General features: G+C 45.5%; 1 protein-coding gene across 1 annotated transcript; it reads right to left on the bottom strand.

The window, feature by feature from the left end:
- Window positions 1-202: 202 nt before the first annotated feature.
- Window positions 203-27,154, bottom strand: LOC140723713 (NACHT, LRR and PYD domains-containing protein 3-like). The gene is made up of 11 exons (XM_073038268.1): window positions 27,051-27,154; window positions 22,755-22,846; window positions 19,560-19,726; window positions 14,439-14,610; window positions 14,275-14,340; window positions 3,561-4,361; window positions 2,594-3,395; window positions 1,432-1,518; window positions 1,115-1,285; window positions 466-633; window positions 203-305 (listed from the first exon to the last, which is right to left on the bottom strand). The coding sequence occupies exons 2-11, from the start codon at window positions 22,762-22,764 to the stop codon at window positions 203-205; spliced, it is 2,547 nt and encodes an 848-aa protein (XP_072894369.1). The 5' UTR covers window positions 22,765-22,846; window positions 27,051-27,154.
- Between the last annotated feature and the right edge of the window lie 273 nt (window positions 27,155-27,427).

The raw sequence follows: 27,427 nt of genomic DNA, 5'->3' as shown, positions 1-27,427 counted from the left end.
CCCTGGCGAAGCCTGCACCAAGACATCCGCCGGAAGCAGGGTCTCTGCACTGCAGACGGAAACGCACAGCTACGGGACTGTTTCTGACGTCAGGGCACGCTCGGCTGAACCCGGAGTATGTTGGAAATGATTCTGGAGCGCGGTCGTTAAAGGTAAAACCGGGAAATCTGCCTGAATGTCCCCATCCCGCGGGCGAAAATGTTCACATATTCCGACGGTCAAATATCACTCTCAGTCCGGGTGGGGGTTCCTGGAGAGACTTCAATTCCTGCTCCCCGGTTTGACTGAACCGATTCCTCACCAGCCTGAAACAGATGGAAGAATAAAGATGAAATAAACAGATTACACAACAGTGTCAGTAACAGAGAACTGGGGTTAATGTTTCAACAACGCTCACAGACAAATATCACCAGAAAACCCGCGGATCCGTTGTTTTTTTTTATCACATTGAACATTAACACTTACACGATTCGCTCCAGTGTCGGGACTTCTACTATAAGGCGACGAAGAGCGGGGATAGATCGGTCTGTGAGCCAGTTTGATTCCAGGTTCAGCCGCGTTAGCAATCGGTTTGTAATGATAGCTGAGACGAGATCCTCGACACCAGAATCTGATAGACAAACACGACTCAGCCTGGAGATGAGAGCGAGTGAGGGTGAAGGACACACACAGACAGGAATCGCTACAAATCCCCAGTGTTTATCAGTAACACAATTATTGATCACATTAAAGTTCAGTGTCAGACACCCAGTGACTGTAAACACAATCTCCCACAGTCTGGTACTTACCACAGTTTCTGTATTTTACACTCCGGGTTCCTCAGAGCCGCAGACACCAGTTTCACTCCTGAATCTCCCAGTTTATTATCACTCAGGTCCAGATCCGTGAGTGATCGGTTTGTAATGAGATCGGTGGCAAAATCCTCGGCATCAGAATCTGTGAGACCGACGCCACTCAGCCTGGAGATGAGAGAGAGTGAGGGTGAAGGACACATAGGGACAGGAGACGGTACAAATCCCCAGTGTTTATCAGTAACACAATTACTGATCACATTAATGTTCAGTGTCAGAAGCCCAGTGACTGTAAACACAATCTCCCACAGTTTGGTACTTACCGCAGTCTCTGAATTTTACACTCCGGGTTCCTCAGAGCCGCAAACACAAGACTCACTCCTGAATCTCCCAGTTTATTACCACTCAGGTTCAGACCCGTCAATGATAGGTTTGTACTGAGAGCGGAGACGAGATCCTCAGCACCAGAATCTGTGAGACCGACACCCCTCAGCCTGGAGATGAGAGAGAGTGAGGGTGAAGGACACAGAGAGACAGGAGACGATACAAATCCCCAGTGTACACAATCGCTGATGACATTAATGTTCAGTGTCAGACACCCAGTGACTGTAAACACAATCTCCCACAGTCTGGTACTTACCCAAGTATCTGTATTTTACACTCCGGGTTCCTCAGAGCCGCAGACACCAGTTTCACTCCAGAATCTCCCAGTTCATTCGTCCCAAGTCTGAACACAAACAGACAGATTGATGAACAAAGTGATTCAAACCGTGGGTCTGAGGGAATTTCTCTCACTCGGATATTTCAGGAAACATTAAACCTTTCAGTAAATCACTGATCTGAATGCACATCACTGTCAATGTCCCTCACTGTCCAGCTCCAGGGTATTCACCGAATGTCAGTAATCTAGTCTGTCGGTGAGACACAGCAAACTCCACATATTCTGTCTCTTTTCCCGATGGTTAGAAAAGTCTTCTTGATGTGAGATGGTCGGGAGAGACAGGGATGAAGGTTGGGAGAAAGTTCCACATTGAAAAATATTTGTGAATGGGGAAAAGTCGATGGGAGACGGTGGAAGAGACCCCACCTGAGGAAAAGGGATAAGAAGACAGAATCTGCAGGAGAAAGCTGATGGGGAAGAGAGATCTCTTAGGAGGAACGGGATAGGGATGAGAGATCCCACAGGATTAAGGGGATAGGGAGAGTGTTCTCACAGGAGGAAGGGGTATGGGGATGAGAAGTCACGCAGCAGTATACCGATAGGAGAAGATAATCCAATAAGATAAGATGATCCAGAAATATATTGCAAGGAAGGGGTGAGTCCGAACTGAGGCCCGCAATCGGCGGAGGAGATGCGCCCATGGGGTCTGGGTATCTGGTAGTGAGCACAGACACACAGGTGGACTGATGGTGATAGTCACACACGCGGGAAGGGCAGAGGAGGACAATCTCACAATGGTATTTATTTCCTTCTCACTGGGACCATCTGCTGACGGTCTCTTGTCCCTCACCGGGAAGGGGGTGTGAAGCTCTGACCCACCTGCTGCAGTCAGTGTCGGTCTGGATGTCAGTAACAGTGAGAAGGAACATTGTCAATGGACGTGTCACAGGCAGCGAGAAACATGGCCATTCCTGTGGTTTACTACCATTAAAACAATGGTCGTTTTTCACTGAAGTCACCGACATCCAACAGAACCTTCATATTCCTGTAGTTATTTGTCACATTATCTGATTTGCTACAATTTTACCCATTTGAAACAACGCAGTTTCACAGTTCAAGAGTGAGAGATAAATCAAGTTACCTCAACTCCTGGCACTTGTGCAGCCCGGGTCCCAGCCGCTGGATTCCTTCACACTGAATGTGGCAATTCCCCAGGTCGAGGTGTTTTATTGTATCACAGAGTCCGATGACATGACACAGGACCGCGCAGTCAATCGGAGTCAGTGTCATTCCACTGAATGAAAGTGTTTCCACAGATCCCAGTGAGGCCTGAGCCAGTTCACGATTCTGAGACTCAAACAGGTAGTGCAATGTGTTCAGGAGGCTCCTTTTACCAGCTTCACTCCTCGTGTTTCCACTCCGGCGTTTAACCTCCTCCTTCACCCAGTCAATCACCCGGCAGGTTGTTTCATTGGGAAATGGACCCAGAAACTCCTCAAGACCCCGAGATGACATTGGGGAGGAGAGACCAGCAAGAAAACGGATAAATACCTCAAATCGCCCATCTGTCGTGTTGTGGGCTTTAGTGAGGAACTTCAGGATGTCCCCGGGATGTGGATTCAGGAATTGTGCGACTGCAGCTACAAACTCTTGGATGGTGGGGTGTGGAAATGTGTACACAACGCTCCAGGCAGAATCCTCTCTCTCCAAAAGCTCCATCAGGAACCCGGACAGGAACTGGGAAGGCTGCAGATTGTAGTTGATCAAATCTCCATTTGTAAACACAATCTTCTTCTCGGACACTCCTCTGAAGGCCATCTGACCAACCCTGAGTAACACATCACGGGGATTCTCAATCTCACGGCCGTGGTTTCTCAGGATGTTAGAAATATAGTAGGAGTACAGTTGGGTGATGGTCTTGGGAACTCGCTGTGGGTCCCTAACTCTTTTTGTGAAGAAGGGGCCCAGTGCCAGAGCGAGGATCCAGCAGTAGGAAGGGTTGTATCTCATAGTGTACAGGATCTCGTTCTCCTCAACGTGTTTGTAAACAGCTTCTGCCACCGTCTGATCTTCAAAATGTCTGATGAAATATTCCTTCCGTTCCTCACCAACAAATCCCAGGATTTCAGCACAGACACTGATATCAGCCTTTTCCAATAAATGTAACGCAGTGGAGCGGGTGGTCACCAGCACTGAGCACCCTGGGAGCAGCTTGCCCTGGATTAAACTGTACACAATGTCAGACACTTCACACCACCACTCGGGATCTGGGCACTGGTGCTTGGGGTCGGTATCTCTCCAACTGTCAGCAAAATCCATTCTGTGCTTGAATTCATCCAAACCATCGAATATAAACAGCAATCCCTCTGGGTTCTTCCAGACCTTTCTCAGTAACTTCCTAAAGTAAGGATACTGATCCAGAATCAGTTCCCTCAGGTTTATTCTACAGTTAATGGAGTTTAAATCCCGGAATTTGAAACAGAAGACAAACTGGAACTGTTGGTATATTTTCCCTGTTGCCCAGTCATAAACAATCTTTTGTACCATTGTTGTTTTCCCGATCCCCGAGACTCCAGACACTGCTGCCGAACATCCAGAAGTTGATCTTGTGAAGAATCTTTTCATTTTGCCCCGAAAACTATGTGAATACCTATTCTGAAATAGATGAGCAATGTGGATTTTCTCCCGCTTTTTGCGGAGATGTTTTTCTCTCCACTCCTCGTGGTCTCTGCCTCTTGCCAGCAGCTCATGTTCCACCAGTGTCCGATCTCGATCAATAGAAATGACCGTGAGCTCAGCGTATCGATCAACCAGCTGGAAAACCTTCACCTTCTCCCTCATCAGGATCGTGTTCACTCTCAGTTTTTCAGTTTGTGTCCGCAGAGTCTCCTTGTGTTTCTGTTGAACATCTGTGGACGGACAGAAATCGGTTGTCAAAGCCTGATCTGATGAACACGGAACACCCACTGATTTCCCCTAATTAAAATAATTGTTAAGGACATTGTTTGGGTGAAATCGGGAGATCAGAAGTAAGCATGTCTGAAAATGAACGACGGCCCAGAAACATTTCAGCTCTGATTCAGATTCGCTGTTAAAGGCTCCACTCTCCCCTCTGTTGGTATTTTGCAGATTCCCCGGTGTTCCAGCGAGCACCAAGTGCACACGTGATTCTGGAGAGGAGAGTGTTGTGTGGAGCGGGTGGTTTCACTGCTTTCACTGCTCAGCTTCTGCTGAACTGTACAACCCTGCAGAGGGTAACAGTGGGGGCTGGTGGGCAATGGGCAATTTACATCATTTTTCTTTTCTCATAACAGACCTGATGTTCTTGATCGTCCTTCAGGTGTATGCTGTCCGTACTGAACCCAGAGTTTCCCTTTCCAGGTTGGTCCAGTCATGGTGTAAAACAACCTGCACTATTCCACTGTCTCTTATTCTCTGAGGAACTAGTACATGACACATGCAATACACCCCCACCACACATCTACAGTCTTCTCTGCTCAGAGGAGCTGGTACGTGAACGCAGGCAATAAGACCCCACCACACATCTGCAGTCCCCTCTGCTCCAAGGGGCTAGTACAGGAACTCAGGCAATATGTCCCAAGAACAGCCCTACAGTCCCCTCGGCTCCGAGGAGCTGGTACGTGATCTCAGACAACACACCACTACCACCCCTCTACAATCTCCTCTACAAGGAGGAGCTGGCACGTGATCACAGACATTACACCCCTACCACCCCTCTACAATCTCCTCTACACGGAGGAGCTGGTACGTGATCTCAGACAACACACCCCTACCACCCCTCTATAATCTCCTCTACACGGAAGAGCTGGTACGTGATCTGAGACAATACACCCCTACCACCCCTCTACAATCTCCTCTACACGGAGGAGCTGGTACGTGATCTGAGACAACACACCCCTACCACCCCTCTACAATCTCCTCTACACGGAGGAGCTGGAACGTGATCTCAGACAACACACCCCTACCACCCCTCTACAATCTCCTCTACACGGAGGAGCAGGTACGTGATCTCAGACAACACACCCCTACCACCCCTCTACAATATCCTCTACACGGAGGAGCTGGTACGTGATCTCAGACAACACACCCCTACCACCGCTCTACAATCTCCTCTACACGGAGGAGCTGGTACGTGATCTCACACAAGACACCCCTATCACCCCTCTACAATCTCCTCTACACGGAGGAGCTGGTACGTGATCTGAGACAACACAACCCTACCACCCCTCTACAATCTCCTCTACACGGAGGAGCTGGTACGTGATCTCAGACAACACACCCCTACCACCCCTCTACAATATCCTCTACACGGAGGAGCTGGTACGTGATCTCAGACAACACACCCCTACCACCCTTTACAATCTCCTCTACACGGAGGAGCTGGTACGTGATCTCAGACAACACACCCCTACCACCCCTCTACAATCTCCTCTACACGGAGGAGCTAGTACGTGATCTCAGACAACACAACCCTACCACCCCTCTACAATCTCCTCTACACAGAGGAGCTGGTACGTGATCACAGACAACACACCCCTACCACCCCTCTACAATCTCCTCTACACGGAGGAGCTGGTACGTGATGTCAGACAATACACCCCTACCACCCCTCTACAATCTCCTCTACACGGAGGTGCTGGTACGTGATGTCAGACAATACACCCCTACCACCCCTCTACAATCTCCTCCTCATGGAGGAGCGGGTACATGAACTGAGCAGATCCACCCCTACCACACCTCTACAGTCTCCGCTGCTGCAGAGAACTTGGACATGAATTCATGCAATTCACTGATGTTGTCCGGAAGAGTAGGAAGCTGAAGATGATGTCAGCAGTAACAGGAGATTCTATAGTCAGGGGGACAGGTGGGCGATTCTATGGACACAAAATGGAGACACCGATGTTACTTTGTCTCTCAGGTGCCAGGGTCCAAAATGTGTCTGGACACGTCCAGAATATCCGGAAAAGGGAGGGTGAACAGCCAGAAGTCGTGGAACATATTGGTACCAATGACATAAGAAGTAAAAAGAGAGGATTTCTGGAAAACAGAACATAGGGAGGTAGGAGTGAAGCTGAGAAGCTGGATCTCAAACATAGTAATCTCGGGATTGCTGTCTGTTCCACACGACAGTGAGAATGGGGTGGCAGATAAATGCGTGGCTGAAGAATTGCAGCGGGTGTAGGTGTTCAGGTTTTTGGATAATTGGGACAACCTGTGGGACAGGCGTGCTCTGTACAAAATTGACGTGTTGCACGAATTCGAGGGGGACACATATTCCTGTGGGTAGATCTACTGGAGTTGTTGGGACTATTTTACACTAATATGGCAGGGGATTGGAAACCAGGATGATAGAGCTTAGAATGAGCCTACAAGCTTACCTTAGATGATAGGTGTAACATGAATATCAGAAAGGACAAGCTCATGATTGGGTTCAAATGCAGACGGATCGAAATGTTGAATTGCACCACAGAGGCAAAATTCAAAAGGGCGCAGATGCAGAACTGATGGTATTCTATTTGATTGCGCGTAGCATTCGGAACAAGGTGACGAGCTCTCGGTGCAATTATATTTAGAACAGTATGATGTTGTGGGCGTCACTGAGTCGTGGCTGAATGAAGGCCATAGCTGGGAACTTAAAATCAAAGGATATAATTTGTATCCAAAGGACAGGCAGGACCAAATAGGTGTTGTGTTTCTATTGATTTGAGATGGAAATACATGTTTAGAAAGAGATTTAGATAGGATCAGAGAATGTTGAATCTTTGTGGGTGAAGATAAGAAATTGCAAGGGTAAAAAAAAACATAAAGAAAATCATATATAGGCCTCCAAATAGTAGCCGAGAGGAGGGGTTGATACAGAAAAGGGAGCCGGAAAAGCACGTAATAAGGGTAATGACATAGTTGTAATGGGGGAATTCAAGGGAAATAGGAGAATCAAACATACGTAAGGTGTGGAATCGCAAGAGAGGCAATTTATTGAATGCCCACGAGATAGCTTTGTAGAGCAGCTTGTGCTTTTGACTACGCGGGGAGAGGCTATTTTAAATTGGGTCTTGTGTAATAACCCAGATCTTAATAGGGAGCTTAAGGCAAAGGAATCTTAGGAGGCAGTGATCATGAACTGATGGAATTCAAGCTGCAATTTGAGAGGGAGAAGCATAACTTACATGTACTTGTATCGCAATGGAATAAAGGTAAATACAGAGTCATGAGAGAGGAGTTTTACGAGGTGGGTTAGAGAGCGTAATAATGGGAATAACGGCAGAACATAGATGGCTGACGATTCTGGATATATTTCACAAGGTGCAGGATAGATATGGCCCACAGAAGAAGTTGCTCTCAAACGGAAGAGGCAGGCAACAGTGATTGACAACGGAAGTTAAGGACTGCATAAAAGCCAATGAAAGGGCATATAATGTAGCAAAGGCGCGTGGAAAATTAGATGAATGGAAAGGTTTTAAAATCCAACACCAGGCAACTAAAAAGCTATGAGAAGTGAAAAGATGAAATATGGGGGCAGTCAAGCCAATAATATAAAGCAGGATAATAAACACTTTTTTCAGTTATATGAAGAGTAAAAGGGAGATGAGAGTTGATATTGGAACACTGAAAAGTGATGTTGGTGAGATAGCAATAGGGACAAAGAAATGGCCGATAAACTTGATGGGTACTTTGCATATGTCTTCACGGTGGAAGACGCTTGCAGTAGAACACAGGCAGCCCAAGTGAGTGCTATTGATATATCACAACAAAAAGTGCTCGGCATACTGAAAGGTCTTAAGATGGATAAGTCACCAGGGCCAGATGGACTACATCCCAGAGACCTGAGAGAGGTTGCTGGAGAGATAACGGATACATTTGTCATGGTCCTTCAAAAATCAGTTGGTTCTGGCATGATCCCGGAGGACTGGAGGACTGCAAATATCACTTAACACTTTAAGAAAGGACGAAGATAAAATAAAAAAAAGAAAATTATAGGCCAGTAGCCAAACCTCAGTGGTTAGGAAAGTGTTGGAGTCTCTTATGAAAGTTGAGGTTTCGAGGTACTTGGAGACTAATGACAAACTACGTCAAAGTCAGCATGGTTTCTGTAAAGGGAAATCATGCCTGACCAATCTGTTCTCCGAGGAAGTAAGACGCAGTGTCAACAAAGGAGAGGCAGTGGATGTGATTTACTTAGATCTTCAGAAGGCATTTGATTAGGTGCCACATATGAGACTGCTGAACAAGATAAAATTCTTTGACGTTACAGGAAAGATATTGGCGTGGGTAGCGGAATGCCAGGAGGCAGCGAGTGGGAATGAAAGGGGCCTTTTCTGGTTGGCTGCCTGTGACTAGTGGTGCTCCGCAGGGGGCAGTATTGGAACTGCTGCATTTGACGTTTTTTGACAATGATTCGGATCATGGAGCTGATGCCTCTGTGGCAAAGTCTGCGGATGATACACAGATGGGGGGGAGTAGGTACCAGAATGTGGACAAATTGGAAGAATGGGTTAAAAAGTGGCAGATGGAATACAGTGTTGGGAAATGTATGATAATCTTTTTTGGGACAAGGAACAATAGTGCGGATCATTATCTAAATGGGAAGAAGGTTCAGACATCACAGGTACAGAGGAACCTCCAGCAAGATTCCCAGAACTTTAATGTACAGGTTGAGTCTCTGGTAAAGAAGGCAAATGCAATGTTGGCATTTATTTCAAGTGGAATGGAACATAAAAGCAAGGAGATAATGCTGAGCCCTTATAAGTATGTAGTCAGGCAGCACGTGAAGTTTTGCCAAACGTTTTGGGGATATACCTCAGAAAAGATGTGTTGTCATTGGAGAGAGTCCAGAGAGATTCAGCAGGATGATTCTCAGAATGAAGGGGTTAACATATGAGGAGCGTTTCGGCAACTTTGGGCCTGTACTCAACGGAATTTGGAAGAACGCGGGGGCATCTCTTTGGAACCTACCGAATGCTGAAAGGACCAGACAGGGTGGATGTGGAGAGGACGTTTTCTATGGTGGGAGTATCCAGAACTGGAGGACACAGCCTCCAAATTGAGGGGCGATCCTTCAGAAAAGGTAAGGAGGATTTTTTGAGCCAGAGAGTAGTGAATCGCTGGAGTGCTGTGCTACAGGCTGCAGTGGAGGCCGTGTCCATGTGTATATTTAAGGCAGAAGGTCCTGATTAGTCAGGGCATCAAAGGATATGGTGAGAAGGCAGTTGTATGAGATTGAGCAGACCTGGGATCAGCCATGATGGAATGGCGGAGTGGACTCAATGGCTGGATGGCCTAATTCTGCTCCCATGTCTTGTGGTCTGATAGAGGAAGAACAGCAAATCTCGGCTCCACTTTGGATCTGAGGTGTAAGACATACCATGCTGGTGTTGGATGTTTCTACTGGAGAGGTTTGGCTACAGTTTTGACAGTTCTCGGGATATTTGGCGCTAAGAAAGGGGAATGCAGAAGCTTCTTCTGCAGTTTGAACGGGGCACGACTGCGCAAGCGCGTGAAGGTTGACCTGCGAGAACAGCGAGAGAGTTCAAAAAGCGAGCAGATTTAGTAGCGGGCGACGTAGCAGCCGGTGACGGAGTAGAGGGAGACAGAGCAGGAAGGTTTTGGCTCGAGAGGCTTCGGCCAGAAGAGACTGAGGACAAACTTGCTCTCAGTGAGGTAAAGCCGGGTAAGCTCCTTTAGTTAATCTAATTATCTTAGAATTGGAAAATGGAAACCGCCGTTAGGACAGCCGGGTGCTCCGTTTGCAGTCCGTGAGAAGGCAGAGCGAGCACAGCTGTCCGTGATGACTACACCTGCAAAAGGTGCATCCAGCTGCAGCTCCTGACAAACCGTGTTAGGGAACTGGAGCTGGAGCTGGAGGAACTTCAGATCATTCGGGAGGCAGAGACAAAAATAGACAGGAGTTTCAGGGAGAGACACCCCTAAAAGTCAGGAGACAGGTAGCTGGGTGACTGTCAGGAGAGGGAAGGGGAATAGACAGAATCAAAGCACCCCTGTGTCCGTTCCCATCAATAATAAGTGTACCACTTTGGATACTGTTGGTGTGGACGGCCTACCAGGGATAATTTGAAGTGGTCGCGTCTCTGGCATTGAGACTGGACCCTCAGCTCAGAAGGGAAGGAGGGAAAAGAGGAGAGCAGTAGTGATAGGCGATTCGATAGTTAGGGGGATAGATAGGAGGTTCTATGGGAGAGATCGAGAATCCTGGATGGTCTGTTGCCTCTCTGGTGCTAGGGTCCGCGGTGTCTCAAATCGAGTTCTCTGTATTCTCAAGAGGGAGGGGTGAGTAGCCAGATGTCATGGTACATGTCAATGACGTGGATAGGAAGAAGAAGGAGGTTCTGCAAAGGGAGTTTACTGATTTAGGTGCAAAGTTGAAGAACAGGACCTCCAGGGTTGCAATCTCAGGATTGCTACCCGTGCCACGTGCTAGGGAGATAATGCAGCTAAATACATGGCTAAGGAGTTGATGCGGGGGGGGGGGGTCTTCATGTTTCTGGAAAATTGGACCTTGTTCCAGGGAAGGTGGTACCTGTTCCGACGGGATGGGTTGCACCTGAACTGGAGGGGGACTAACATCCTTGCGGCAAGGTTTGCTAGTGCTACTCCAGGGGGTTTAGTCTAGCTTTGCGGGGGGAAGGGACCAGAGTGTTAGATCAGATAGTGAGGTGGAGGAGGATAATGATCATGCGAGAACTGCAAGTATTGTGCATGGAATAAAGCCAGGTCTGACATATAGAGGTTTAGAGGAAACAGAAGCAGATAAAGGGTGTAATGGTAGTAAGTAGAAGGGCTAAGGTGCGTGTACTTCAATGCAAGAAGCATCAGGAGTAAAGGTGAATAACTGGAAGCTTGGATACATACATGGAATTATGATGTAGTGGCCATTACAGAGACTTGGCTGGCACCAGGGCAGGAATTGATTCACAATATTCCCAGATTTTAGTGCTTTAAAAGGGATAGAGGGGGGGGGGGGTGAGGGGAGGAGGGGTGGAATTACTGGTCAGTGATATTATTACAAACTACAGAAAGGGTGGGCAATCTGGCAGGATCCTCGTTTGAGTCAGTATGGGTAGAAGTCAGCAAACAGGAAGGGAGCAGTTACTCTATTGGAAGTATTCTTTAGGCCCCTAGTACCAGCAGAGATACCGAACAGCAGATTGGGAGGCAGATTTTGGAAAGGTTCAAAAATAACAGGGTTGTTATCATGGGTGACTTTAACTTCCCTAATATTGATTGGCACCTGATTAGTTCCAAGGTTTTGGATGGGGCAGAGTTTGTTAAGTGTGTCCAGGACGGTATGTCGACAGGCCGACGAGGCATACTAGATCTAGTATTATGTAACGAACCGGGTCAAGTCACAGATCTCTCAGTGAGGGAACATCTGGGGGACAGTTATCACCGCTCCCTGGTATTTAGCATTATCATGGAAAAGGATAGAAATAGAGAGAACAAGAACATTTTTAATTGGGAAAGGGTAAGTTATGAGGCTATAAGGCTAGAACTTGCGGATGTGAATTGGGAGGATGTTTTTGCAGGGAAATGTACTATGGACATGTGGTCGATGTTCAAGGATCTATTGCAGGATGTGAGGGATAAATTTGTCCCGGTGAGGAAGATGAAGAATGGTAGGATGAAGGAGCCATGGGTGTCAAGTGAAGTGGGAAATCTAGTCAGATGCAAGAAGGAAGCATAAATGACGTTTAGGAAGTAAGGATCAGATGGGTCTGTTGAGGAATATAGGGTAGCAAGAAAGGAGCTTAAGAAAGGGCTAGAAGAGCAAGACGAGGTCATGAGAAGACCTTTGTGAGTAGGGTAAAGGAAAACCCCAAGGCATTCTACAAATATGTGAAGTATAAAAGGATGACAAGAGTGAAGGAAGAACAGATTAGAGATAAAGGTGGGAAGATGTGCCTGGAGGCTGTGGAAGTGAGCGAGGTCCGCAATGAATATTTCTCTTCGTTATTCAGCAAGGAGAGGTACCGTGCTGCCGGTGAGGACAATATGAAAGAGGTTGATGTTCTGGAGCATGTTGATATTAAGGGAGAGGAGGTGTTGGAGTTGTTAAAATATATCAGGACGGATAAGTCCCCGTGGCCTAACGGAATATTCCCCAGGCTATTCCATGAGGCGAGCGAAGATATTGCTGAGCGTCTGGCTAGGATCTTTATGTCCTCGTTGTCCACGGGAATGGTACCGGAGGATTGGAGGGAAAGGAATGTTGTGAGTTTTATTAATAATCTGGACGTGGGGGTAGAAGCGTGGGTTGGCAAGTTTGCAGACGACACAATGGTTGAACTCTCCAACTTCCGTTAATTCCCTCCCTCTCCCTTCCTACATCCCACTTTCACACTGTTTCATCTTCTAGCTGCCTATCACCTCTTATGACTCTGCCTTCTTCTACTAAACATCGTGCTTTCCCCTTAGATTATTTCTTCACCCCTACTGCCTATCACCTCCCTGCTTCCCCTCCCCCACCCCTTGACCTTTCCTCTGATTGGTTTTCCACCCTCCCCCCACCTTCTTTATAGGGCCCCTGCCCCCTCCTTCTTCAGTCCTGATGAAGGGTCTCGACCCGAAACGTTGACTGCTCATTTCAACGGATGCTGCCCGATCTGCTGAGTTCATCCAGCTTGTTTGTACGTGTTTATTTGACCATAACATCTGCAGTGTATTTTGTGTTCACAATGTTTGGTGGTGTTGTGGATAGTGTAGAGGATTGTTGAAGGTTTCAGAGAGACATTGATAGGATGCAGAAGTGGACTGAGAACTGGCAGATGGAGTTCAACTCGGGGAAGTGTGAGGAGGTACACCTTGGAAGGACAAACTCCAAGGCAGAGTACAAAGTAAATGGCAGGATACCTGGTAGTGTGGAGGAGCAGAGGGATCTGGGGGTACATGTCCACAGATTCCTGAAAGTTGCTTCACAGGTAAATAGGGTAGTTAAGAAAGCTTATGGAGTGCTAGCTTTTATAAGTCGAGGGATAGAGTTTAAGAGTCGCGATGTAATGATGCAGCTCTATAAAACTCTGGTTAGGCCACACTTGGAGTATTGTGTCCTGTTCTGGTCGCCTCACTATAGGAAGGATGTGGAAGCATTGGAAAGGAAGCAGAGGAGATTTACCAGCATGCTTCCTAGTTTACAGAGTATGCATCCGAGATTATGAGAGCTACGGCTTTACTCTTTGGAGAGAAGGAGGATGAACGGAGACGTGATAGATGTATACAAGATATTAAGAGGAATAGATGGAATGAACAGCCAGCGCCTCTTTCTCAGGGCACCACTGCTCAATACAAGAAGACATGGCTTTAAACTAAGGGCTGGGAAGTTCAAGGGGGATATTAGAGGAAGGTTTTTTACTCAGAGAGTGGTTGGTGTGTGGAATGCACTGCCTAAGTCACTGGCGCAGGCAGATACAATAGTGAAATTTAAGTGACTACTAGACAGATATATGGAGGAATTTAAGTTGGGGTGTTAAAGTATGGGAAGCAGGGTCTTGAGAGTCGGCACAATATTGTGGGCCGAAGGGCCTGACTGTGGTATACTATTCTATGTCCTATGCTTCTTCTCTCACCGACGGGAATATGTGTTTAGCAAACTCATAGATTTCTCCAGGTGCACAGCCGAAGATCCGGACGGTAAAAAATGTTCCGAAAAATGCAATTGGTTACCCGTCCCCCAGCCACAGTAACAGAGTGTCTCCCAAACTCTGACAGTCTCGAAACATGCCTGTAAAGACAGGTATTCAGGCACTCCGAGTGAAATAAAGACATTGAGATTTCTGTTCCATCGCTTACCTTTCAGATGCTTGGGCACTTCAGATAAACCCCGCTTAGGGTCCATGTAGGCGAACTGGCCGTCACCTGTTCGAACAGATTAACCTGCATGAAGTCTGTTCTGTGTAATACTGTAAATTCATCAGCATTTACATCTGTAACACACAGTGTATTGTTCACCGTACCTCGTTCCCGTATTTCATTCAATATTCTGCTCAGCTTCGGTAAATGGTGATGTAGTTTCACAAAGGATTCCCACATCACCCTCCGGGCCCCGGAGCCCTTCTCCATCACCAGATCCAGGAGGAGTTTGGAAGCGCCCGCTCGGTTTCCCTTCTCCGCGAGCTCAGTCACGCCCTGTAATGAACAATGGGGAACATATTGAGGAGCAGAGGGATGGGTCCAAATCTACCCTGAATATGGACTGACACAGCACATTCTGCTCCCCACAGATCACTAAAAGCCATTGAAGTGTTCGTACCGGGGAACGATTTTAAAAGAAGCGAGCGGGGTCAGTGTGGAGTTACTGTACGTCACAGATGGCGGGGTAATAATCCGCTTGACGAGTTTTAAGAGGAGCACACAAGCGTCAGTGAGCCAGAAATTGAGTAGGGAGTTGAGGCTTTGTGTAAGAGAGGGTTCAGTGTGGAGCGGCGGCGGGTTAGTTAGTTTTTGGGTAATATTTTACCTCTTTTTCATGATTAGAACGGTGGGCATGCTATGCAGAATAGTGGAATGCTTTTCCTACAGGGTCAGCAATACAGGGAGAACTCCATTCTCCCCAATAATTACACCGTCAGGAATTTCACCCAGCTGAAGCTTCTTACAGACTGTGCTGAGGAATGGGAGCTGGAGCTGACAGGTTGACTGACAGGCTCTACAGAGAGGGAGCTATACCCAAGGGGCAGGACACAGGCAACTGGGTCACCGGCAGCGGGGCGGAGGGGAGGGGAGGGAAGAGGCAGCCACTGCAGGAAACTCCTCTATAACAGGTATACGGCTTTCAGTTCCGGGGTATGCCTAGCAGAGGAAAGCCACGGTGATTACGCCTTTGGCTCTGAGTTTGTCTTTGTGACTCGGAAGCGATAAAAAATGCTGAGCTGCACTGACAGAGGGAATTCAATGGTCAGGATAACAGACTGGAGATACTATTTATGAGAACAAGGCATTTGGATACCGGCTTGCCAATGCCTGGGATATCTCCCGTCGAGTCTGACACATTATGAAGGGCAGGAGGAGCTGTCAAAGGTCGTGGTCCACGTCGTTACCAATGACAAGTGTAGGAAGTGTGATGAGGTCCTGCAAAATGATTTCATGGAATTAGATGCTACGTTAAAGGGCAGGAACCCTAGGGCTGTGTTCTAGGGATTGCTATCCGTACCACGTGCGAATGAGGCCTGAAATAGTACGATAATACATCTAACGTGTGGGTGATCAGATGCTACATTATGGAGGGCTTCAGATGTTTGGATGATTGGGCTCTCTTCCAAGGAAATGGGACATGGAGAGAGGTGATGGTTTTGCACCTGAACTGGAGGGGGACTGATAATCTTACGGGAAGGGTTGTTAGCTCTGCATTGAGTTGGGGGAGGTGTTAAACTTGAGTTACGGGGGATGAATAATCAGAGCGGATAATGGAGTGGCTGTGTGGGAAATGTGTTAGGACATCTTACAGAGTCAGGTCACTAAACATGGTGAAACTAATGTTCTGAGTTGCGTATTATTTCATTGCAATGAGTATTGTAAGAAAGGCAGATGAGCCTAGAGCATTCATCAGCACATTGAATTGCAGCATTGTAACTATTGATGTGATTTGCTAGGAAGAGGCTGTTCAACATTCCAGTGTTCCATTGTGTAAGACATGATTCAATCGAGCGGGATGAATTATAGAAGGAGAGGTGGCATAACTAGACAGGAAAGATGTCCCTGCATTGCTCAGACAGGACAAACGGGAGGGCTCGTCTACTGACTGCATGGGTGAAACTGAACAATAACAAAGAGATAGTCATTGGGCTTTAGAGGATCAAATTTGTAGAGAGATCACGGACAGTCGCGATAAACACAAGGTTATGATGGTAGATGACAGACTCGTGTGCAGGTAAACACTTTGGATGTGGTGCCAATAGCTTAACATCATTATGAAATAGGGTATGTCTGGTCTTCGGGTTAAGAATCTAAATTGGAGAAAGGCCAATTTTAATGGAATCAGAAGGGATTTGAGGAAAGTGGATTGGGACCGGTTGTTTTCTGGTACAGACGTGCTTAGTAACTTTGAGGTTTCCAAAACTGAAATTTTGAGAGTACAGAGTTCGAATGCATAAAAGACCACAAGTACAGAGTTTGACTGTTCCTGACGGAATAAAAAGCAAGAGTAAGACGTTTAGGGAGCCTTAGCTTTTGAGAGATAGTCAGATCCTAAGCACATAACAAGTACTGTTTCGAAGGATCAAATGAGGTACTCGATGAGTACAAGAAATGCAAAAATCTGGAGAGCTGAAGAACGGCATGAGATTGCTCGAGCAGACAAAGGAAAATAGAATTCCAAATTCGTCATCAAATGTATTTCGAACAGAATTATGCCAATGGACAAAATTGGTCCTCTTGCAGTTCAGAGTGGGCCCTTATGCATGAAGCTGAAAATGGTGGGGAGATTTAAATGGAATTTTTTTCATTTATATGTACTGTTGTATATTTCACTGCTGTCTTGCCTCACTATAAAGACTCTGGAGATATGCAGAGTCTTTGGAGTGAGGCAAAGAAGCAGTGGAATCATAAACATTACACAAATTATAGAGGAGGAGATATTTGTTGTCTTGAAGCAGATTAGCGTGGATAAATCCCTAGTGCTTTCCTTCTTACCTCTTTTGAGGCTAGTTCAGAGATTACAGGTGCTCCCGGCAAAGGTACTTAAAATGTCAGATGTGGAAGTATTGGAGGGTAAGTAATGTTGTTCTGCTGTTTAAAAAGGCTGTAAGAATAAGCCAGGGAATTACAGACTGGTGATCCTGACACCAGTGCTGGTAAAGCTATTGGCAGAATGGCAGGTATTGTAAGGGACTGAATATTAGTATTTGGATGGACAAGGATTGATTAGGGATAGTCAACACTGATCTGTGCCTAGTAGATCCCGTCTAACCAATCTTATAGTTTCTCGAGGAACTCACCAAGCAAATAATGTAAACCATTCAGTGGATGATATCCACATGAACCTCAGCAAGACCATTGAGAAGATCCGTCATGAATGTTTGATCAATAAGATTAAGTCGCTTGCCATTCATGACATGGCAGTAAGTTAGTTTAGATATTAGATTCGCGAGAGAAGCTGAGAGTGGCAGCAGAGGTTTGCTAATCCGACTGAGTGTCTATGACTAGTGGTCTGCGGCAGGGATCTGTACTGGGTCTGATGTTGTCTGTCATATATATCAACGCTCCGGATGACAATCTGGTAAAATGGGTCAGCAAATCTGTGGATGACACCAAGGTAGTGACAGCGAGGAAGGCTATCAGAGCTTGCAGCGGGACATGGAACAACTAGAAAAAGGTGGAATGGAGATTCGGAGATAGAATTCAATGAAAACACATGTGAGGTGTTGCACTTTTTGAGGAGAAACCACGATAACACTAAGACATTGAGTGGTAGAACATTGAGCAGTGCAGTAAAACTAACATATCTGGGAATACATGATCCATGGGCTTTCATAAATCAAAATATTGAATGTAGAAGTCGGGATATTCTGTCGAAATTGATGCTGCAGAGGCTAATTTGAAACAATGTGTGCGCGTACCTCTCGGAAGGATATCAATAAGATTGAACGAATGCAGAAAAAATATTACAGATTGTTGCCAGGACTTGAGGACCTGAGTTATAAGGAGAGTGTGAATAGGTTAGGACATTACTCCATAGAGTGTAGGAGTACCAGGAGAGGTGTGCTAGAGGAATACACGTCTATAAAATGTATAGAGAGAGTTAGTGCGAAAATGCTTTTACTACTGAGGTTGGGTGGTACTGGAATTAGAGGTTATGGGGTAACGATGACAGGTGAAAAGCAAGATGAGGCGGAACTTGTTCACTCCGAGGTTGCGGAGAGCGTGGAACGTGATGCCATCGGAATTAGTCGATGTACATTCGATTTGAACGTTTCAGATCGATTTGGATAAGTTCATTCAATGGGGGAGTTATGGACGTCTCCAGTCCGGGTTCAGATCAATGGGACTAAGCATATAATAGGTCAGTGTGGACTAAAAAGGCAGAAGAGCCTGTTGCTGTACTGTAGGGTTTGATGACTATGGCTAGATCAATCTATGACAGGCTCACTGTTGATTTTCCCTGGGGTAATTGCTGGTGAACCACAGCAGGATTACACTTCACTGCCAGGCTCCATGGGGGGTCCAGATACAGCCTGCAGCTGGGAATTGGCAGTGAGGAGCAGTCAGCAAACTCAGGACTATTGTGCATGTGTGACAGACCAAAGCCAACTGGTGGTAATGTTGAGTAAGAAGTTTGGAATGAAATTGTCAGCTGCCTCACGTGGAATATAGTGTTCGGTTATAGTGTGTAGCTCTTCACTAAAATTCAGTCTGGGTGGCAATAGGTGAATGCACTCCAGTAGCACACAGACCATTGGAAAGCTGCTTCTTTGTAATTCTGTGTTAGCTGTAGATCATTCGAATATTTTCAGTGATAGTAATATTGCACTTCCCGGTGTTAACAGCATATGCCGTGTTAACTACAAACTCAAATTGGAACAGTCACAAGGAACAAAAGATAACAGAACCATGAGGCATGTTGTGATATTGATCAAAAAAGGGTCAGCAGTTCAAGTGACAGATAATGGTCAGTGTTGCCTGGTCAGTTGAAAATGGGATTGAAGATAGCCTCGAGAAATGAGCTGAGAAATAAGTCACAATATATCTGATTTGTGGGAAACCTGTGGGTCATCAGCAGAACACAGTCTGGTGAATGGCCATTAAGGTCGAGCATTGGAAACAAGATGTGATGTCAGACTGAGTGGTGTAAAGTGGTTCTCTGTCCACCTGCAATGTCCGTCAAGTGTCACATCACTAAAGTCACCTGTCAATCAGTGCCTGTATCCTAACCTGTCTAAAAATGAACGTGGTCAGATAACTGGAAAGGGGATTATATTGGTGAATAAAGGTTCAGGGTTTCCGCAGATGAAAACTCTTTTCTTGATGTTCACCACAAGCATTGCAGGATTTTCATAGCCCGGAGACGCCGTTACACCGGTTCTGTCGGTCTGTGATTGATTCAGTAGAATCTACACTCAGTATATGTCACTTCCACTTACGTGATACTCTCGCCCGGTGAAGTGATCCTCGCCCATTAACATGGAGCCGACTCCCTCCACACCCTCCTCAATCGCCTGCTCCAGTCGCTCCATGTAGAATCTCGTCAACCGGAACAGGTGGTGATCCTCACATTTTGCCAGGAAGGCGAAGATTGCGGAGTTCAGATCTGTAGTCAATCATCGAACATAAAATAGTAGAGTGTACCATGGGTATGCGGACACAATGCCAATTTAAACCAATCCCATCTTCAGGAACACGGTCAATGTCCCTCCGTTCCCGGCCTACTCATGAGTTCAAACGCCTCTCAGATGCTGCTGAGTATCTGTTTCCAGTCCCTCTCTCGGCAGCTCATTCCAGACATTGATCACTCTCTGTGGAAAACATGCATCCAAAATCCCCTTTAAACTTTACCCTCTAACCTTAAACCTATTCCCTCTGGTATTTGTGGTGAAACTCGTCTGCACTCTCTCCAGACCCTTCACATCATTCTCGTGATGTGGTTGCCAGATTTCTGCACAATATTGAAATTGTCTCTTAACCAAAGTTCATCCAGTTATAGCCCAACTTTAACAAATATCTCAACTCATCCTTAGCACGCTACCAACCGTGAGAGCTATGCATATCCAAGACCCGTCTGTACAACAAACTTATTAAGGGTCCCAGCATTCAGTGTGCACATCGCTTGCGAACTTGACCTCCCAAAGTGCAGCGTCTCATATTTGCCAGAATTAACTGTGCCTGGTGACTCTCTGTTCATATTTCTAATTGGATGCTGAGCACTTCGACAACAGTCCCAAATTTACTCAACTCTGCCAACTGTGTAAATCGACTAATGAGTGCACCCACGTGGTTTTACAAAGTATATCATTTTGAGTAATGCATAGTTTATTATTAATTTATTTAAATCACACACGACGCATGGCGAACCAGTGATCTTTGAGGACACAACTGGTCACAGATCTTCAGCCAGAATAACGCTCCTCCTGTCCTGATTCTTGAAGCATTTCCAGGAGATCTTGGTGTCTGACAGTGTCAAAAGCTTTTGTATAGTCGATTAAACATAGGTAGATGTCTTTTTTTTAACTGGATGGCTCGTTCACAGATCATCCGTAGCATGAAAATTGCATTTCTGGTTCCAGTGTTTTCCACAAAGCCGCATTGTTCTTTAATGGATTATGGTTTTAAAAGCGTCTTGCTCTCATTATGATTACTCTGAGAATAATTGTTCCCACCTGGTTCATCAGGCTTATTGTACGATGTAACTCACATTCTGTTGCTCCCTCTTTCTTAGGAAGTGCGATGAACACTGATTTACTTAAATCATCAGGTATCTCCCGATGATCACAGATTTCATTTGCTATTTCTGTTATTTTCTCTATTCCAAAATCTTCTAAGGCCGGTATCATTTCAACAGCGATGTTGACTGGACGAGTTGCTTTGTTATGTTTTGTTTTATTTCTGGCTGCTCGAATCTCTGATTTTAGAATGTTAGGTCCTTCAAGATTCTTCTTTATGTTCGGCTATACTCGGACCAGACAGCATCCATCAGAATAGAAGGAGAAGTGAGTGAGTATGTGAATATCATGAGAGGCAAGTTGTGCCTTTTCGCCTGACTTCTTCAACCTGTATAGTAAAAATATCTTGAGAAGTATAAAAAGACATCAAAGGACTCACAAATTGGAGGCCAGAATATAAATAACATCCGATATGCTGGTGACATCTTACCAGTAGCTGACTCGGAAACAAAACTTAAAGAACTACTCACTATAGTGGCAGCATAAAGTAATTGCAGAGGCCTCTCAATCAACACTAAGAGGACACAAAGCATGGTCATCTCCAGAAAGACAAACATCCCACAATGTGTGATCAAGATCGGAAATACAAACATCAAACAAGTCAACAAATTCAGATATCTTGGCAGCCAAATAGCAAGTGATGGCAGGTGCGACACAGATATCAAATACAGATTAGCAATGGCGAAATAGGCTTTCCAGAAAATGAAGACCATGTTAACAGACAGAAAGATGAGCATGTACACTAAAAACAGAATACTGCAGTGCTACATTTATTCTATCCTGATTTATGGAAGTGAATGCTGGACCATTTGCCCAGCATTGGAAAAGAGACTAGAAGCAGCTGAATTATGATTCTACAAGAGAATGTTAGGATGTTAAAATATCATGGAATACACACACGTCAACTGAAGAAGTTCTCAGAAGAGCACAAACAGTTAGATCACTCATACCAACAGTAAGAGACAGATAACTCCTAGGACACATCATGCGGAAAGATGAACTAGAAGAACTTATACTGTCTGGAAACCCAGGTGGCTGCATATCGGGGAAATGAAGTCATCCAAAGAGCGAGGGATAAGTTTGTATGGAAAGCCATGGTCACCCACATCCGCATCGGACATGGTACCTAGACAGACAATCCTATTCTATTTTATGTGCCCAAAACAGCTTTCAAATCAATGTACAAATTCTCTAATTAAGATTCCTTAACCTGAAACGTTGATACTTAATTTCTCTCTATAGATGTTAGCTGACCTGCTGAGTTCCTCCAGCATTTTATGCGTTGCCTTCTCTACTTATCATTTTGTTTTACTTTAATCCTATTCGCCAAGGACATTTCAATACTTCGGTAACCCCCCTCCCCCCAGATTCCCTGTTTTCCCGGTTCTCCCTCAATATAACGTTCTTTAGCTCGGCCACAAAAGACAGACACCGGGAAACTCCGCTCAACTCCATTGTGCAACAACCCGAAAATCCGGGGAGAATTCACCGTTGCCCTTCCAAACGAGAAAACAACATCTGTTTTTCTCACTGGCTGTTGGAGGCATTTTCCACATCAGGTTGTACCAAATATTCTGTCTGTTCCCTGGACTGTTGTATTGCCCGCTGCTGTATTCCTGAGTTTCAGCCACTTATTCAGAAGCTCCTTCTCCTTTCACTCAGGTGAAGATTTGCCTGGTGAGCGGAGCGATTCGACCATTTCCCTTGTTAAGTCCTTGCGCTGGAGCTGCTGAATTGTTCCAGTGCTCAAGGTTGCTTTACCAGTAGGATTAATGACCCCGTTTGATGGTACTTTCTCCCTGCCCCTTTATCGCCCAAGTTTATTCCTCTGAACTATTGATGATTTGACTACACGTCTACCATAAGGACAGGGTTTTAATAAGAGCCCAGTGAGCATACCTGTGTCCATTCTGACTCTGACTGAGTTTGGTTGATTGTCGTCTTCTTGACTGCCATCCGGGTGGAAGAAAGCCCCACCTGCTGGCAATGACCTGAATTACACAAATAAAAAAGTATGATTCAGTTACTCCGTCCTTCAAATTTAAAAGACTTTTATAAGGTTACTGCTCACTCTCCTACATTCCAGGGAGTAAATGCAGATTGGAGCAAAGACCTACAAGAAGATAGCAAGGAAATATAAGGAAACGTTTTTAAAGGAGTGATGCATTGAAGCTGAAGAAGCCAACAGGATTGGACAACAAAACAAGAGATCTGTTGCAGAAGATTAGAGAAATCAAAGGAATATTTCATATAAAATGAGCATAGGAAAAGACAAAGAAGAGAAGGACCTTACATAAGCAGAGCAGATCAAAAAGTTTTGCCAGGAACACACAGAAGAATTGTAGTAAGATGTAACAGCGAAGACAGCTGCAATGACTCCTTCATCAATCTAGAGCCGGACATTCTGGAGATGAAGTCGAATGGGCGATAGAAAACATTGCCAATAATATGGATGCAGGGTGTGACAAGATTCCAGTTGAATTGTTTAAAACTCTAATGGTTGATGTTCTACTGAAAAAAAAATTAACAACAACAATGACCTTTAGGCTGGATATAGATCCGTTTTTATCTGAATACCCAAGAAAGGAAACGTAAAGGAATGTTGAAATTACCGAACAATTTCACATGGTAACAAGTTAATGCCAAAGATCATTCAAGCAAGACTCCAGCAATGTATGGATCGAGAACTGCGAGGTACAAGTTGGTCTTAGAAGAGGCAGAGTCACCAGAGACCAAATTGCTAACCTGCGTTGGATAATGGAGAAATCGAGGGAATTCCAATCAGGTAATTATCTATGTTTTATTGACTGCTCTAAAGCCTTCGATAGTGTGGACCATAATAAACTATAGCAAATCCTTAAAGAAGTGGACATCTAATCTGCCTTGTGAGAAACTTGTACGAAGATCAAGAAGCAACAGTCAGAACTGAACACGGAACAACAAACTGATTCAACATTGGGAAAGGAGTGCGACAAGGCTGCTTACTGTCACCCTACTTATGTAATCTATATGCTGAACACATCATGGAGAATGTTGGTCTCGCGGACTCAAAGTTGCCTGATGTATTACTGCTGTAATGGCCTGATGTATTACTGCTGTAATGGCTGAAAGCGAAGAGGATCTGAGGAAGCTTCTGATGAAAGTGAAAGAGGAAAGTGGAAAGCTGCCCTTTTGATCAATATTAAGAATACCGGCTAGTCCTATCAACTCCGTGGTAATAAATGGAAAGGAAATGGAAATAAGAACAGATTTTGTCGGTTTAACGTCTTCTATAGGTGGCAAATGTAGCCACGAAATTAAATAGCTCTTATTTCTGGGGAGGGCAGCAACAGGAAATTTAGGTAAAATACTGAAGTGCAGAGACATAACATTGTTTACGAAGGACCGTAGAGTCAAGTCTATGGTATTTCCAGTTTTGATGTATGGCTCTGACAGCTGGACTATACTATAAATACAAAAGAATCAACGCCTTTGAACTTGGATACTGGAAGAAAGTGTTAAGCGTTCGTTGAACAGCAAGAAGATCCAACAAGTCAATAATTGGTGAAATACAGCTCACTAGGAAGCTTGAAAAGCTCAAATGTTTTGGCCACATCATGAGAAGACAGAATTCCTTGGAGAAGAATCCAAGGTAAAGTAGAAATCAAAAGAAGGTGAGGATGACAGTGTCTACGATGGATAGATAATATTACTCGGAAAATGGGTTTGACCTTGGGGGATCTCAGGGAGACAGTTTCTTACAAGAAGGCATGGTGTGCAGAATCACTTTTTTATTTAGCTGGATTCATGGGTTTTCATTTATGTTTGAATGACTATTGAATTTGAACATGTTGGACAATGATTGTATCATAAACAAAATACAGAATATATAGAAATGTTTTCAGTCAATAACAGACTTGTAATTGTTGCAATTTGTTCTTCAGATAAGTTGATAATGCAAACAGGAAACAACTAGGCTACAAGTATCTGACCCGCAGCATCTAGTAGCACAGTCTGCTGGCCCAATGTGGCTCTGTTTACTCTGTTCTTTAAACCCAGACACCTCAAGCAAAGACCAACCACAGGGTCCCTCTAGCCCAAGGTGTCATACAGTAAGATCATTCCTTTCCCTCAAAATCACCCCAACACCGCACTTGCAGGTCAATACTTTACCAGTGTCCGCTACAATATACTGAAGCATTTTTCCTCCTCGTTAGTTCAGAGGATATTACCCCCTGTTTTCCCACTTCAATCCGTCGCCTTTACAGCTCCGCAAACTCCTTGTCGAGGAAGAGTGACATTTAAAAGTAAAGAGCTTATTGGATTTTTCCCAGGAGTCAGGGTACTAAACATGTGGTGGGGTCTACGGGAAGGGACTCCTTAATGGCGACGCCCATTGGTTGCAGTGCTAAAGTGGCATTTGCTGCCACTAATAGGAGATAAGATAAATCCCGTCACTTCACGGCAGTTGTCTGATAAATGCCAGGCCCGCGCAGCGTGAATCAATCGTCTCAACGTCAGCCCCGGAGCGCGAGGGTGAAGATGCTCCGCGAGAGGGCGTGCGTGGGCAGTGGGCGGGGCGGTGAGCTGCTGCGTACAGAAGATGGGGAGACTATTGAGTCAGGGACAAGGAACGGGTAGCGCGGCCCTCGGTTCCGTACCGTGCTGGCCAGCTCACCAAATGAGTCAAAAGTTATACCCCCTAATGCAGTTGAGGCACACATTTAACGCACAAAGCTGAACGCAAATCATTAAATCAAGCAAACGGCTTGTGTTCAGCTCAACTATTATAAGTAAAATCATATCTCCCATCACATACCAGTAAGCTTACATTAATTAAATTGTCAGAGTCGTTCCAGTGAACACAACAAAACACAGAACTGGACCACCCGGCTCCTCGAAACTGCTGTGCAGATAATGAGAACACGACCCAAATGATCTAAAATTTGATTACATTTTCTCCCATGTCCATCCCTGTAACACTTCAATCCCTCTGTTTATCAAAAATATCGGCCTTCAACAGAATCACAGTCTTTGCCTCCACTGGCCATTGAGCAGAGGAGCTCAAAACACCCACAATCGACACAGGACCAGTAGATGCACTCGTCTGAAATTGGAAATTCTGGAAAAGAAACAGGAGTGTGCTGTACATCGCTCACACCCTTGCTTTGAATCAGGTGGCCGTCGTTCTTATTCTTTACTAAACCTGTGGAAAATGTCAATCATGCAAACAGGAAACAGGTGGAACACACAAATCACTGCTGCCAGAAGTGGCTTATAAACCCCCAAATATCTTCTCGATCGCTGATCCAATGCACAGACAGCTGGTTCTTTGGAAATAAAGATCGGAAATAAATATCGGAAGATGAATTATTCTCACGTCAATTCCCCAACGATATTCTGACAGATGGATACTGTGTATCGTTACTTACAAATAACCCCGCCCACTGCCCCACACGGATGTCTCGTAACCATGACAACACACACAATGACAACACACACTCAGCAGGTCAGGCAGTATCTATGGGTGAGTGTAAACAGTCGACGTTACGGACCGAGTTCCTTCACCAGGACTGGACTGGAAAGGGGAGGAGGGCAGATGACAGACTGATTTGGAAGGTGCGGCTTGTTGTTCTGTGAGACTCGGTGCTCAGGGTCTGCGAGCAAGCAGCTGCCTGTCCGTCACATTCCTCAGAACAGGGAGCGGCCGTTCCGCTGAAATCAAATCCAAACTTGTTCGACTAGACACTGTTGTTCAAATATGAAGGAAGTTTAATATTGTATTTAACCCCTTTTGCTACATGGCGCGACGTAAAGAACATGACCTATAGCCTCCAAGGTAACAGTATCTTGTTCCATAGACGCTGCCTGGCCTGCCGATTTCCTCCAGCATTGTCTATGTGTTGCTCCGATTTCCCGCATCTACTGTTTTCTTTTGTTTGAGAGAGATCTGTGATGGGTCACTGCCCCGTGGCATCTTCATAAGTCACTACCGGGTGAAAGATGCCTTCTGCTCGCACTCAGTAGAAACCACCCTGCAGAGTGTTTCTGGTTGGGCAAGACCTCGTTTCTCTTAATCCATTTGGGCAGTGACTGACTCGTTAACATGAATATGTCAGGACTGCCTTCTCCCACTAAATTCACTCCCGACCCTGACCAAAGTCTTGCCTCGCTGTAAATGCTAAATAGTTGTGTAGAATCATAGACAACACTTACCTCTGATGTTGTAACCGCGCGGCGTTGAGTGTGGTCCCGGAAAATCACAGTCTGACTACCCTGGTGATCGACAATGTTCCTCCACCGGTTTGCTCACCCTGTACGGGGAGTTAAGTCTGAGCTGCTGCATTAACCTTTCTGTCCGGATTTCCGCGTAGATCTCTCATTTTCCTTTCACCGCAAGCAGTGGGGTGGAGTTTCTCTGTTTAACTCAGCGAGTCCCAGGCTGCGGATTTGATCTAGTCCGGGTTCTGGGAGGATCTGAGCTCCGCCCTGTGTGTAAACAGGACTGCCCGGCGTTGGTACAGTTTCAACTCAAACATCCCTCACCTGTTTGGGTACAGGGAGCCGCCTTCCTGCTGAAATTAAGCCAAAGA

Source organism: Hemitrygon akajei, unplaced genomic scaffold (genome assembly GCF_048418815.1).
Source record: "Hemitrygon akajei unplaced genomic scaffold, sHemAka1.3 Scf000129, whole genome shotgun sequence".
Lineage (NCBI taxonomy): Eukaryota > Metazoa > Chordata > Chondrichthyes > Myliobatiformes > Dasyatidae > Hemitrygon > Hemitrygon akajei.
The sequence above is the reverse complement of the archived record's forward strand: the minus strand, read 5'-3'. Positions and strand labels throughout refer to the sequence as shown.

Bases quoted from the DNA above. Each gene is read 5' to 3' on its own strand.
- LOC140723713 (XM_073038268.1), bottom strand. The intron at 634-1,114 runs GTAAGTACCAAA...TCTCATCTCCAG, and splicing joins TGTAAAATTCAGAGACTGCG to GCTGAGTCGTGTTTGTCTAT. The intron at 306-465 runs GTAAGTGTTAAT...CATCTGTTTCAG, and splicing joins CCGACACTGGAGCGAATCGT to GCTGGTGAGGAATCGGTTCA.